Source organism: Fistularia commersonii, chromosome 11 (genome assembly GCF_037954325.1).
Source record: "Fistularia commersonii isolate RoL2024-O1a breed Wild chromosome 11, RoL_Fcom_v1.0, whole genome shotgun sequence".
NCBI classification, from domain to species: Eukaryota; Metazoa; Chordata; class Actinopteri; order Syngnathiformes; family Fistulariidae; genus Fistularia; species Fistularia commersonii.
In genome coordinates this window covers 148,425-163,024 of record NC_141294.1, presented here as the reverse complement: position 1 = coordinate 163,024, position 14,600 = coordinate 148,425, and the positions used below count along the sequence as shown (strand labels likewise).

The window sequence follows — 14,600 nt, the reverse complement described above, 5'->3', positions numbered from 1 at the left end:
GGCGTGGCTCCGAGCAGCTCGAAGTGAGGGCTCGGAGCCACGCTTTGGCTCCGAGCCGCCCCGAGGCTCAAAGTGAGGGCTCGGAGCTAAAGTGCGGCTCCGAGCCCTCGACGACGCATCACCTTTCGTTAACATGAACCGCCGCAGTCAGAGCCGGCGGACGATTCAAAGCGCAGATAAATAAAAGCGTCAACGGTGGAAAATATATGTGAGGCAGCTGCTGGATGCTACCGTCAGGCCGTGGGTAGATTTTCCAGTCTGCTCCTGCAAGCGTCAGCAGAATTTCTGTTCCTCCTTTGTTTCCAAACATGCTTTAACAACTGTTTGTGTCCGGCGGCCACATTCTTCCATTGCAAACACCGAAAGCACACTCGTGATCTGTAAACTCAAGTTTCAGCCGTCGGTAAATCCTGATAAATACGCATATTTATGTTATGTGTGAGCGCGGCAGATCCTGCCAGGTGTCGGCTGAACGGCCTCGAGCACGAGGAGACGTCTTCGGCAGCTTTTCTGCTCCGAGATTACAATCACCTCCAGCAAAAAGAAAGTTATTCAAACGCAGGGATTACCGACAAATGCGCCTTTCACACCAATCTGTTGAAAAGCTACAATTCTGTTAAAAGTTTGAAAAGGAGTCCTGAAGTGAACGGGTAAAGTCCTTTTTTATTATTTCAGTCGTGGAAAAAAAAGGCAGCGAGAGAATCAAATGATGAGATCTTCAAGATATTTGGGGGCCATTATTAAATACCGGAGGCCGACTTCTGCTGGCGAGCAAACAGCATCGGAGGCGGTTGTTTCTGAGGAGCCGTGAACCCAAGCATTTCCAAGACGACTCGCAGGTAAGGAAAGGCAAACCTTTCAACGTGCGGTTTGCTGTCAGCCGCGCCGTTGGCCGACGTTTCAAAGTCCGCAGACGTTTGCGTTCGCGACCGCTGGCGGGCTCGCCGGGCTGGCCGGGCTCGCCGGGCTGGCCGGGCTCGCCGGGCTGGCCGGGCTCGCCGGGCTGGGGCGAACACCGCCCGATAAACAGAAAGGGGCTGGAATTCCTCCTGAAACGCTGAAGGTCGGGGCGGCGCTGCAGACGGAGGGACCCCGGCATGAATCTTTTTCAAAAACCATAAAGATAAAGAGGCGCGAAGTTGACTTGCCCATTAATCTTACAATGCGGAGTCAACAGAGGAGGCGCTGCTCTGGGATTTTGGCGATTAGTCTTTCTCACCGTTGCCCGACCAGAACCCGTACTTTCTGCTCCGGCCTCAGAGGTTCCACCCGCGCCCGCGTGATCATCCATTAGGAACGGCCGGCCGGCGGCGCCCTGGAAGTGCCCTCCGTCCAGGACCTCCCCCCCCCCGCCCTGGAAGTGCCCTCTGTCCAGGCCCCCCCCCCGGATCGGATCTACATGGGATCCGCCGGACACGGGCAGCGGCTTCTTCTTGCCGCCGGCCGCCCCCCCGCTCCACACATGAATCCCCACAACACCTCACACACACTCGCAGCAACACCTGTGGCCGATCATCACTGCAATACAAATCACATCTTCATTTGAGCGCAAGCTTTGCTACCATCTCAGACGCTGTAAATATATGTCCTCTATATACGCGTCCGTGTCGGTCCATATCTTATTCGCTGTTTCCGGTGTGTATCCAGAGTCGAGTGACCCTCGGGCCGGTCGGAGGCGTGGCCGTCACCGGGAGCCGAACACCTCGTGCCAGCGAACGAAACCCATTCTCATCTTCTCATTGGTTTTCCTTCGTTATTGTCAGTTCCGACAATTTTTGGACATGCTTTGTGCGCTTTCACGGGTTTAATTTTTAATCTTATTTCTTTTCATTTGCTTTATCAAATTTGCAAATTCCTGCGTTTCGGGTTAGAAACGCGTGTGCCCCCCCCCCCGTTTATATCGTCGACTTGCATCAGTCACAAGCTCCTGGTTAATTTGTATTCATGTTCTAATCACTTGTTTCTTTACAGCTTTAAATGATAAGATTAAAAGAACAAGCGCATGACTTAGAATTCTAGCCCTCAATTTAGTTTTTTTCCAAGTCGATGCACAGAAAAACAGAAGAAATGTTTTTGCAAATGTGGGTATTTCGCTCAGGACAAAAAGCCCCTGCGGATTCTCATTTCTCATTCATCCGTACAGGGAAGAGCGCTGTGCGTCCGACAAACCCGGAACATATCGGAATCAGTTTCCTGCCCTTGGAAGAGCTGGATTTCACCCTTGTGGTTTTATAGGAGTAGAGACTCTTTGCAAATAGGGTCAGACGTAGTGAGCGTTTAACTGGCATTATAAAACTCCAGGAAACCCCGGCCGCAAGAGGCAGGTGCATGTTTGAACGCGGGGGCCAAAAATCCATGAACGACGCGATAGACGCGCAAGAAAAAGCAGCAACCTTGGACGGTGTTCGAGGGCTGGAACCCATATCCAGCCTGGATCCGGACGGTAAACCGCTGCGGTTTAAGACTCTTCGATAAGAGCTCGGACTCGGCCGAAAGCATTAGAAATGAGAAAGGGCCGCGATGATTGGTAGAGACTCAGCCAGCGGGAAGACAGGTCAACTCTGAATATTTGCAGAACGGCAGCAGAGGGAGCGACGAACACAACGCCATTGTCTTTAGCCAATTATCTCACAATTCACTTGAAGGCGCCCCAAAGTCTGACAGCTGGGAATAATGACATCGTGTGCTCGCCGGACACCAAACGTCGGTACGGAGTACAGGTGTGCAAAGGCGTTTTCTTTTGTTTTTTTTAGGGTTGGCTGTTAACAAACAACCAGTAGGGAAAAGAAGTAGAATAATCGTAAAAAGGCCGGCGTGACCTACTTGCTGAAATTGCTGCAAAGGTGCGTCGTGCGTGCCACCCGAACAAACCGAAACGGGGCCTCACTCACTTGGTGGGCTGCGACACCATGGCGTCGCGGTGCAGCCGGTAACACGGGTAGCTGTTGAAGGAGCCGGGCTCCAGAGACACTCCGGGAACGGCGCCGTACTCCTTCTCCACCAGGCCGAACTTCTCCATCATACGGAACCCTGTAGGGACGGACCTCCTCGTTACCGTAGCCAGTCAACCTGTGATTCCCCTCCCGTGTCTTCAGGAACGCCGGGGCGGTTCGGACGCCGTCGCCTTCCCGCCCGATGACACGTGTGACCGATGATCAGACGTCATCCGGTCGATCGCGGCTCCTACCTGCCATTGTGTCGCCGCTCATTAAGACCGAAGGACAGGCTGAAAGACAGAAGAGTCATTAAGTTCACGCGCAGTCAAATCTTAAGCCTTCACATAAATCTCTCTTGAGAACAAATCATGAACCCAGTTGTTTGCGCTTCCAGCCGGCCTTTCGAAACAGAAGACGGTGCCACTCACTGGCGGTGGCAGCCTCGCAGACGAAGGTAATGAGCTGCTCCTCTATTTTCTTCACGGCGTCCAAGTCGTCCACGAAGAAGACGTGTCTATCACTTGGCTTGCTGGCGATGTTGACCAGCTCGCCGTAATCCGCGTCCGCAAAGCCGATGGCGAAGATGATGTAGCCTGGGGAGAAGGTGTTTCAGCACGTCGGGCAGTGAGGGAACGGGAGGGATGACGCGTCCGAATCATCACCATCTCCATGACCTCTGACAAAACCGGAGCTGCTGATTTGTGAAAACGTGACCTCTGATCGTGAGAATTTTGTCTGACCTTCACCGGGCGGAAGCGGAGATACCAACCGTCCATCTGCATTTCCTTGGACACTTTGTTGACGTCATCTTGCGAGCGTCCGTCGGTGAGGACCACCAGGACCTTCGGCACGCCCCTCCTGGCCCCGGCGTCCCGGGCGAAAATGGACTCCTTCACGTGTTTAATAGCTCGACCTGCCCAATGACGAATAAAGGAACATACCTAAATAAGAGCCACCTTGGCCCGGGAGCTCGGGTCTCCGGGGCGGGGAGGCCGCGGCATTTTACCGCCGCCAGAAAAGCTTAATTCCAACACGATCGATAAAAAGCATTTACCATTCGTGGACAAGCATTTATCACAACCCCACAGCTTACAGTACGTTACTTTGAGGCGGCTCAAATAGGCGACACTCGATCGACACCGGCGAAGCGCATCTGATTTTAACGGCCTCAAAATTTGCTGCTATCGATGCTAACCATACGGTATCGTTTCATTATCCACGCTGCTCATCCTGCACTCGGGGAGGTCAGGATAAGACAGGGACGTGCACACATTCACTTTGCAGATGCAAACCAGAAGGAGGACATGGAGACGCCGCTCAGAAAGGCCTCCGCTCAGAACTCAACCAGGTACCTTCTGGCTGTGAGGCGCCGTCCCGCTGTGCCGCCTCCACGCGGCATTCAACGGGAAAATCAACAGATGAAGAAAAGTCATGAAAAACAGAAAATAATGAGTGGAAACTGCAAACTTGAGCAGGCGAGGGAAGACGTGCACGTCCGCTGAAACACGGACAGGTGTTTCAAAAGAAAAAACATTTTTTTCTCCTCCTCCATTGAGGTGAAGGGTCGGAACCTTTGCTTGAATTTTAATGAACACACTAATTAAAAAGCATGTATTCTTAATTCTTCCGCTGGCATTAATAAAATACATAATTGAGCCTATAATTATGACATAAAAGCTCGGGGACCCGGACGGCCGTGGAAGCGGACTGAGGACCAGAACGCATTAAACTTTTAGAACGTGGCAGGAGACGGACGGCGTCCTACAGATTTCAACCAGGCAGGACGAACTGAGGGAGAAATGCTGCGGTGCTTCTGAGAGGCCGGGCCTTTTTTTGATGGAGCACCGGTTGATATCAACCCCTCATGGATTTAATCGGTCAATAAAACCGGTCTAGACAGATTTGAAAGATTTGGAGACCCACCCACGCTGCCACGCTGCCACGCTGCGGTGACGGCAGCGGCTTCGGCTGCCCGTCCTGGAGAAGAGCCACCGTGTCAGATTTAAAGGCTCTCATAACTACTCGTTTAACATGGTCGTCATTATTATTAAGGATTAAAGCGAGTCTAGGGAAAAAAAAACAAAAAAACTTTACTTTCCTCTTTCCTTCTATTAGAAAAATGTTAAAAGGTGTAGTTGACATGAGATCTACATCTTCGCTGATCTGCTGGGTGGATGACCAGAGACCATAAGAAACCGGCGTTGAGTTGGAGCTTTGCTTTCATTCATTCATTCATTCATTCATTAAACATACCGGCCAATCAGGGCCACATAGAGACTTTCTGCCATTCACCCTCTCATTCACACTCCATTTAGAGACATATAACCACTCACCCTCTCAATAACGTCACATAGAAACATTCAACCATTCACCCTTTACTTCACACATCATATAGAGATGTACCACTCATTCAGATAGTTTTAAATCATTCACCCTCTCATTCATGTGTAATATAGACATTAAATCATTCACCCTCTCATCCATGTGTAATATAGACATTAAATCATTCACCCTCTCATTCATGTGTAATATAGACATTAAATCATTCACCCTCTCATTCACATGTTATATAGATAATGCAGCCTCGGGGCGTCTCGGGCCGGTGTGTCCCTGAGCCGTCCCAAGCCCAAATGAATGCAGGAGGTTGCGTCAAGAAAGTCATAAAACTTTTGCCAAAACCAAACATGGGAATCCATCATAATAACCAGATCACACTGAATCGGTCGAGGCCCGGGTTAACAACAACCACCTTTGGTACAAATGACCTCCAGGGAACCAATGGAAACTGGGCTACTGTAGGTGAAAGGAGGAGAGGAGGAAGGCGTGTTTGGAAGCAGAGAGAGAAGAGGAAAGGAAAGAGCCTGGAACTGAGAGGAGGGACTCTGAATATCAGGACTATGACAGGAAAAGGTAGAGAGTTGGTGGACATGATGCAGAGAAGGAAGGTGGATATACTGTGTGTCCAGGAGACCAGGTGGAAAGGTAGTAGGGCTAGAAGCTTAGGAGCAGCTTTAAGTCGTACTATTATGGTACTGACAAGAAGAGAAATGGAGTAGGAGTTATCTTGAAGGGGGAGTTTGTTAGGAACGTTCTAGAGGTGAAAAGAATGTCAGATAGACTTATGAGTCTAAAACTGGAAATTGAAGGTGTGATGTTCAATGTTGTTAGTGGCTATGAACCACAGGTGGGATGTGAGTTTGAGGAGAAGGAGAAGTTCTGGAATGAGTTAGATGAAGTAATGCAGAATATCTCCAGAAATGAGAGTGTGGTCATTGGTACAGACTTCAATGGACATGTTGGTGAAGGCAATGGAGGGGATGAAGAAGTGATGGGCAGATTTGGTATCCAGGATAGGGACGCAGAAGAGGATGAAGAGTGGAAAGGCAGTTGGTCCTGATGATATACCTGTGGAGGTGTGGAAGTGTCAGTGACAGTGGTAGAGATTCTGACTCAATTATTCAACAGGATCTTAGAGAGTGAGAAGATGCCTGAAGAATGGAGACAAAGTGTGATGGTGCCTATTTTTAAGAATAAAGGGGATGTGAAGAATAGTGGCAACTATAGAGGGATAAAGTTGATGAGCCATACAATGAATTTATGGGAAAGAGTAGTGAAAACTAGACTGGGAGCAGAGGGCAGCATTTGTGAACAGCAGTATGGCTTCATGCCTAGGAGGAGTACTACAGATGCAGTATTTGCTTAAGAATGCTAATAGAAAAGTATAGAGAAGGTCAGAGGGAAATGCATTGTGTTTTTGTAGACCTAGAAAAAGCATATGACAGGGGGCCAAGAGAGGAGCTCTGGTATTGTATGAGGAAGTCTGGAGTGGAAGAGAAGTATGTTAAGACTGGTGCAGGACATGTACGCTAGCTGTGAGACACTGGTACGGTGTGCTGTAGGGGTAATAGAGAAGTTCAAGGTGGAGGTGGGACTCCATCAGGGATCAGCTCTGAGCCCCTTCTTGTTGGCAATGGTGATGGACAGGCTGACAGATGAGGTTAGACAGGAATCCCCATGGACCATGATGTTTGCGGATGACATTGTGATCTGTAGTGAGAGCAGAAAACAGGTAGAGGAACATCTAGAGAGGTGGAGGTATGCTCTGGAAAGAAGAGGAATGAAAGTTAGTCGCAGCAAGACAGAATATATGTGTGTGAATGAGAGGAACTTGGGTGGAGCGGTGAGGCTACAGGGAGTGGAGATTAAGAAGCTGGAGGATTTCAGGTACTTGGGGTCAACAGTCCAGAGCAACGGAGAGTGTGGAAAAGAGGTGAAGAGACAAATGGGTGGAGAAAAGTGTCAGGGGTACTATGTGATAGAAGACTATCGGCCAGAAGGAAAGGAAAGGTGTACAAGACAGTGGTGAGACCAGAGATGCTGTATGGATCCCAGGACAGGCTTTGGGGGCGTCAATCGTTGAGTCTCTTCCCGCCTCCCTGGGTCCCGAGCGCCCGCTTGACAAGTGAGCCGGCGCCGACGCACGGCGACGGTCGAGGTCCCGCTCGTTACAGCCCCGCCATCGTGCGACTGCCATTTGCATGCAGAGCGGCGCCGCTCCCGGATGCTGCCTTGGGCACTCGTCTGGATTTTATGTGTTGGAGACTAATTGAACGCCGTGCAATTATCTCCTCGCTTCAGACGAGAATACGGCATTCACACGGCGGCGGAAGGGGGAGAGCGACATGAAGAGTCCCGCAATCTCCCGGCCGTAAAGTGACAGGCGTGTGCGGTAACGAGGGGCTGTGTAAACATCATTTCTGATTTACTTACATTTACCCTCCATTACGGCTCTGAAAACACGCTCCAGAGGAAAGTTTAAGTTAAAAACCAAAGCAAGCAGGTTCCCCCATAAACCCTGCTTCCCACACGCTTCCCACACGGGACCATCTCACGAGCAGCTTCACGGGTCGTGGGAGTCTTTCGACGGCCGAAGGAACGGGACGGGAGATCTTCCCCGCCAGGTGCCATCACACACTATAACATACGCTCTCGGAAGTGAACACGCATCTTCCGATCTGCTCTGCCGCACTGCTGTGTGTTCAGAGGAAACACCTTCACCGTCACATTCAGCTGTACACAGAGCACCGCATCGGCGAAATGTGACCAGTGCATTGAAGCCATGGTGGATGCAGCACGAGCAGAAGGCAGCTACGGAGGAAAGTTAGGGAGCAGGTAGGGCTTCGGTGTTTTGCTCCACAGCGCTCGGACCGGGCAGGAGGAGTGCAGGAACGGAACCAGGAGTGTTCGGTTCCAAGGACGGCCGCTCGAACCCCCGGCGCCAACCACGCCTCTTATCGCTTCTTGTATAGTGGAACCCGAACTGATGAGCGTTTTCCAGAACACAAGCTGTCGCACAGTGGAGTTTCTGCTTTGTGGTAGCAGCCCAGATCTGAGCTGGGAGCGAGCGGGATGAGCGTTCCACACCGATGCGTTTGTGAAGTGACGTTCAAAAACAATAAGATGCGCCGCCGCCACGAGGTAACGCAGAGAAAACCATGGAAAAACACCAGCGAGGTGTGGTGAAGAGACAGCGAGCTTGTTGCCGGTGACATACGGCGACGGACAGCATCGTCCGGGAGAAGGCAGGTATTTTTACGGGGATTCGGAGGAGCGGACGGCGGGACCGTCGACGGACGAGGCGTCCAAAGCCGACCGGGGGAAACCTTGGATGGTTAGAAACAGAGGAGCGGCTTCGCTTCGTAGATAAAACCCATCTGTTCCATCTCGCATCATAGTGTAGCATTAAATGTGTAGCCAGTGAGTTTCTTCATGAAACCACTTTATCTCTTCACTCTATATCTTCATTTATTATGCATACTTATTTTTAGACATCGTTTGGTAGTTTTCAAGAACAGTTTTCTTATTTCAAACATGAAACAACTCCGGGCGGCCGAAAGGGATTCATAACGTTTCAGTTCATTTCAACGGGGAAATTGAATTGGATATAAGAGCAATTTTTGAATGACGAGCTTAAACTCATAAGTGTAAATTGGTATTTCAATTTTTCTCACGTCGTTGTTCTTTCATGTTGCCGGCTGCTATGACAAGGTGATTTCCCCCTCGGGATTAATCAAGCCCTCCATTTATCCAGGTAAAGCCTCCGTGCACCTGTTCCCAGTGCCGCTGTGTGTCTGCCTCTTATCATCTGCAGCCAAAACAAACTCGGACCACGTTCACTCCGCCTCGGCGCTCGCTCACTTCGCCGTCGGCGACGACGAATGACAGAGCGCTCGGCCCGTCAAGTGTTCTGTTGTCTGCCGGCGATACGTTCGCTTCTGCGTCGTCCTCCGAACACGAAGCGAGACAGCCGGCGGCGGGCGGGAGGGAGATGACCAGGACTTGTGGACGGCAGAAACCGGAGCAGGGCTGGAGAAGAGCCAGGTAAAAAGGGTGCGTGGTAAAATAACGCGGGGAAAAGGCAGATGTGGAGAGGAGGCTGGGGGGGCGGCGGTGAAATCAACAACCCACCGGGAAAAGGGTTGAAATACGCAGGCGGCTCAGAGGCTCATAACTAATCACGGATTGAGTCGTTTCTGTCAGCCATGCCGACCCGGGCGGGAAACAGCTGAAACCATCTCTGCTGTTATTGTCTCCGCCACCTCGCTGCCTCTCGACTCCTTTCTTCTCGCGGCGAGATATTTTTATCGGGGAGGGAAGGTGATGTTTATGGCGCCGTCTGTTTTTCTGAGCGGGATGGCGCGAAAAAAATCCAAGAAATAAAACAAAGCAGCGGGCTGATTTCCATGAGACGCGGTGAAGGGCTGCAGGGTCGCAGCGAAGCCCGACGCGCCGACGCTCTGAGGCGGATGGGTTTCATTTGGCAACCCCTCCCCACCCAGCGCACCATCTTCCTCCTGTGTGGAGATGAGGTGCGTATACTTTCTGCCTGTCCTATTTTCTCCCCTCGTGGATACGCTTGTAATTAGGTAGAAATTCAACCACGCTACTAAAGATACACCCAAGGTGAACGGGATGTGCATTCGGTGAAAACGCTTCCACCGGAGCCTCGGAAGATTTCTCCTCGTTTCTCAGCGGACGCCTTTTCCGATCCGTGCCAAAGGTCGTACCGGGCCGAGGCGAACCGTACCGCGTTTGTTATTTTGGAGTTCATCTGTAGAAAAAGTCGACAAATCGGGTCCCGAACGTAAGAATGAAGCGGATCCGGTGAGAGACGCTTGAAAGCTCGAACAGGTTACTGAAAAGTCAAGCTTTAAAAGTAACAGCAGTAGAAAAGCACCGGCGAGTGAATGCAACGTCCAAATATCAGCCAGAACATAATGGAACTTCCCAACCTTGGCTAAGAAACTGATGTTTCTGCAACAGTAATAAGCAGTTCCCGCCTTGCAGGTGAGATGTTTAACAGGAAGCTGCCAGGTGTGGGACGGTATTTATCTGGGCGCCATTTTCCCGACACCTTCACCTTCCAGTGATGGAGCATCTTGATCGCAAGCCGAACGGGGTTATTTCCCTTTTTTGGTTTTGTTTCTCCCTGTTATCTGCAGATTTCCCACAGGGAGGTGCTTTGGACACCTCATCGTCACTCGGCAGCAGCTCAGCAAAGGCAAGCGTTCGTCCAACAAACACAGATGAATAAACAGGAAGCAGAGGGCTGGGATCACGGGGGGGGGCACCGAGAGCTCACTCTCGGGTCGGCTGATCATTGGCCGGCACCACATGGACCTTAGCTTGATTTCGGGACGACGAGAGTACATCTCCTGCGCCCCAGAAATAAGGGTCGATCCAGGAGGAGCCGATGGATTCGAAAACAGATTCGGGTTCCGAGAGTTGTTTTTCACTTTTGTTTTTTTAAACAGTAATTGTTTCAAACCCAGTTTAAGCGAACGGAGCTCAGGGAATGTCTTCCGTTTCCGGTAAAGCGATGCGTGAATCTATAGGGCATGTTTTATTATGTTTGCAGTGAAAACACAGAGCAGGCTAAAGCCATGGGGTTTCTCGTTGGCTGGTGGTGGTTTCCCCGCGGACACAGCTGCCAGAAAGTAAAGGCAGCGAGCTTTACTTGAGGGCTTTTGGGGATTTAGACACAGTCAGGGGCCCAAATACGTTCTCACATAATTCGGGGGTTTAAAGAGTCAAAAAGAGTCGAGGGTTGTAATGAAAGCCTGGGTCGGAGAGGTCATCTGGCGAAAAAACAGCTGAGTAAGATGCGCGTTTACCTCGGACACCCGGAAATTAACGGCGTCGCTTTGTGGCCGACTTATTCGTGTTAAGCAACACAGTCGCATGGAGAGTTTTGGCAAAGACATTAAAAGTTAAGCATGAGAGGCTTCTGTGAAATACATTCAACGCGTTAGTAACCGTGCACAACCAAACAAACTCAATACATCCATTTTTCATTCTATTCCATTTCATTTTTTTTTCTATACAAATCAATACATCTATTTTTTTTAACCTGAAAAAAAAGCCACAAAGATGATCCCTTCGGAAGTTATTATGCGACCGTGTGGGAGACGCAAAGAGGAACAACGCCGGGCTAAACTGACGAGAGCCAGCTGGCTTTTTTTCTGCTCCGGTAACAGCCCGGGAAAATAAACCAAAAGGCAAACAGGAAGGGGGAGGGACTGAGATGTTTGGAGCCGGGCTTGTCTTGAAAACGACTCCCTCCAGAAAGAAAGTCAAGTCTAAATAACAACCAGGTCCTCTTCCGGTTAGGATGGCAGCAACGGATTCAAGGATCTTGCAGGACTTTGAGTCCGACGACAGGGAATCGGCTCACGGAGGAGCCTCTTACAGACGACTTCTGCCGTAAACCCTCTTGAGAAAACAACACGGCTGAGATACAGAGTACTAAGATTCTACTTCCTGTTGGTGCTTCTTTAAACAAACCTCTTCTTAGTACGACTGGGACTCAAGGCCAAAAAGGTAGGAGATAAATGAGGACAAGAGTCGCAGTGTCATAGATAAGATATCACAGTGGAGCGAAAACAAGGACGGGACCTTTGGTAGGATTTAAAAGGAAAATATGAAATCACAAGCACCTCTTAACACCACATTATGTGGTAGCGCCACAGAAATAATGCCAACTTAAGTCCATTAGGATCCTCTTTCATCGCCAACTCGCAAACATTCTGGTTTGAGAACATCACGCCGCAGGCAGCGGTTTCTGGCTGCCAAGTACAAGTTATGCCGTTATGGAACTGCATTTCAACACATCGCTGAAAACTGCACTATTTTCCTAATCTTATCCCCTAACCTTCACCGAGGAGAGGGGGCGGCTGCCGAAGGCAACGGCACGTTACGAAATATTCTCCTCCACAGTTTTCCGTAGCTTTAAGTACGAAACACGACATCCCGCCATCGCGTCTTTCACTGAAACGGGGATTCTGGAGCATCTTCCGATGTCTGGCGACCGAACCGATCCGCCGACCTCCATCTTGCTTCATCCTAACTACCTAGGAATCACCGATACTTTGCAGACAAATAGGACCTCCGACGGCACTATTGCATTTTGGTAAATACAGAACCGCAGCCATCGCCGTCTTCTGTGTGTCATTGGTGGGGCCGGACAGTGTTTCCGCTTTTTTAAAGAGAAATATCCCGAGCAGAGCGGTGCCGGTCTGTCTTGACGCGACGTCATGGGTTCGGATACTCGGATCGGTCGTCTCTCTCGCGTCAATCGCACGTGGACTTCGGATGCAAGCGCTGTCAAACGATGTAGCCTGGAGAGGTTGCGTGAAGATGGGAGAGGACCGTACAGGAGGAGAAAAGAGGGGAAGGAAAAAAGCCGAAGCGATGTCGCGATCGGCCTCGCAGCTGATTGCGCTGCGAAAGAACAGCATTTCTCTGAGCCGTAACTCGTGTTTTCAAAGTCTGGCGAACGGCCTTATCTAGCTTCCCAGTTGCTGACACTCACCTGGTGCTTACCGGCCCAGCCGGACACGCGCATGAATATTACAACAGTTCACAGCCCGCACCACTTCTTTTGTATTCCAGACCTCAGAGGCTTTACCCGCCGCAAGCGCTTCAGCCTTTTTTAACAGACATTCTCGTCCCGGGTACTCCTCCTTCACCGCCGGCCCCCGAAGATGGGTCGACGCGAAACAAGATCGGAAGTTTGTTCTCTAACTCGGCGGCGGAACGTTTTTCCCGGCATCACATCGGCAGATGGAGGCGGTCCAGTCCGATGTGGGATTTCCATTTGGCCGAGCACGTTGAGGGGACGTTCGTTCGTAGTCGCCGCCGACTTTCAGAACAGGCGTCGAACTAAAACCGGAACTCCATCTGCTGCGTTAAGTGCCCGCGAGCAGCTGCTTCGTAAACCGGCTCTGTATTGCGGCAGACCGCAGTACGACTCCGTTTAACTTTTTTTGATTTCATAAATGTGAGCGAAAAGGCGAGAGCGGCTCCGACCTGTCTTGGTGTTTCCTCCCTTGTATCGGATCTTCTGAATGGCCTCCAGCAGCGCTTCCTTGTCGCCGTGGGTGCTCAGTTGGAATTCCGTCCGAGCGTCATCGCTGAACTGAGCGATGGCGACCTGGAGCGAAGCGAGACGGAGAGGGTGGAAAAAGGTCAAGTCACATTTGTTTTTTTGTTTTTTTTTAAATCAAACTTGCACGAGTCACTTTGGGCAGCTGCGGCTTCCTACTTTAAGAATGAAAGAAAATATCCCCGTCCAAAATAAATAGCCACAAACTCGCACACATCAGTGACGATAGAAATGAAAGCATTTCTACTATCAGGGGTACCATTTTCATAAATCTTTGGGCCGACCCTGTTCCTGTCTTCATCGATTTAAACATGCATTTACAAAATTCACGCTGTCATTAAAGCGCTCATCCTGCAGGATGACAAAGTTCCTCCGACCGCAGGGCGAGAGGTCGGGTTCATCTGGATCGGTCGATTACAGGGCCGAATCTGAAGACATCCAAACCTTCACCAATTCATTGGGTCTCCTGTGGAGAACCTGGAGGAACTCAACAGGGAGAACGTCCGGGCTCCAAACCCAGCGGGAGACGTCCAGCGACCCTCTCGCTGTGAGCGAGGAGCGCTAACCGCCGAGCCACGGTGACGCCTTTTCCTTCGTGGCCCATTAAAGCTTATTATCTGACAAAGATAAAAATAAGAGAATCGGCCCCAAAATTCCTGTGCTTTCAACGAGAATGTAAACAGGCGATCAGCTCGTCTAATCATAATTCATAATTACAGTATTTTTCAAGACCTGACCATATTTTCCACATTTTAATGACTGAATAACTCACAGAGGGAAAAAAGGAGACTGGAACGGGTCCACTGCTGGGTGAAAACAAAGACCGGCCCCTGAAAAATGGACGCTAATGACGGTCTTCTGCACCAAAACACATTCATTACTACTGTCTAACAACCTTTTTTGTTGACATTTCACATTTCTACAAGTAGGCGCTTTGTACATGAAAGCACGCCGCCGCTTGTGCTGCCAGCCTTCAATGCTTTCTTGCTTTCTTCAGCGTATTCCAGATACGTCCCAGTCCAACCGTTTAACATAGAAATGAAAGCCTAAACACAAACACACACACACACACACACACACATATATGTATATATACATATATATATATATATATATATATATATATATATATATATATATATGTATATGAAGCGAATAGGATAAACACAAAGTGAGTTAAGTTGAATGTGACAGCAGAAGCCAACATGAGTAACTTCACA

General features: G+C 50.0%; 1 protein-coding gene across 2 annotated transcripts in view; it reads right to left on the bottom strand.

Annotated features, from left to right (window-relative positions):
* Positions 1-14,600, bottom strand: part of col14a1a (collagen, type XIV, alpha 1a) — a 137,584-nt gene that overhangs the window by 46,855 nt on the left and 76,129 nt on the right. For both annotated transcript variants that reach the window (XM_086155966.1, XM_086155965.1), the window contains exons 27-31: positions 13,305-13,428; positions 3,706-3,849; positions 3,365-3,529; positions 3,188-3,226; positions 2,892-3,030 (exon numbers count right to left, since the gene is read on the bottom strand). In XM_086155966.1, coding sequence (XP_086012092.1) covers positions 2,892-3,030; positions 3,188-3,226; positions 3,365-3,529; positions 3,706-3,849; positions 13,305-13,428 — 611 coding nt within the window. The remainder of the gene's footprint in view (positions 1-2,891; positions 3,031-3,187; positions 3,227-3,364; positions 3,530-3,705; positions 3,850-13,304; positions 13,429-14,600) is intronic.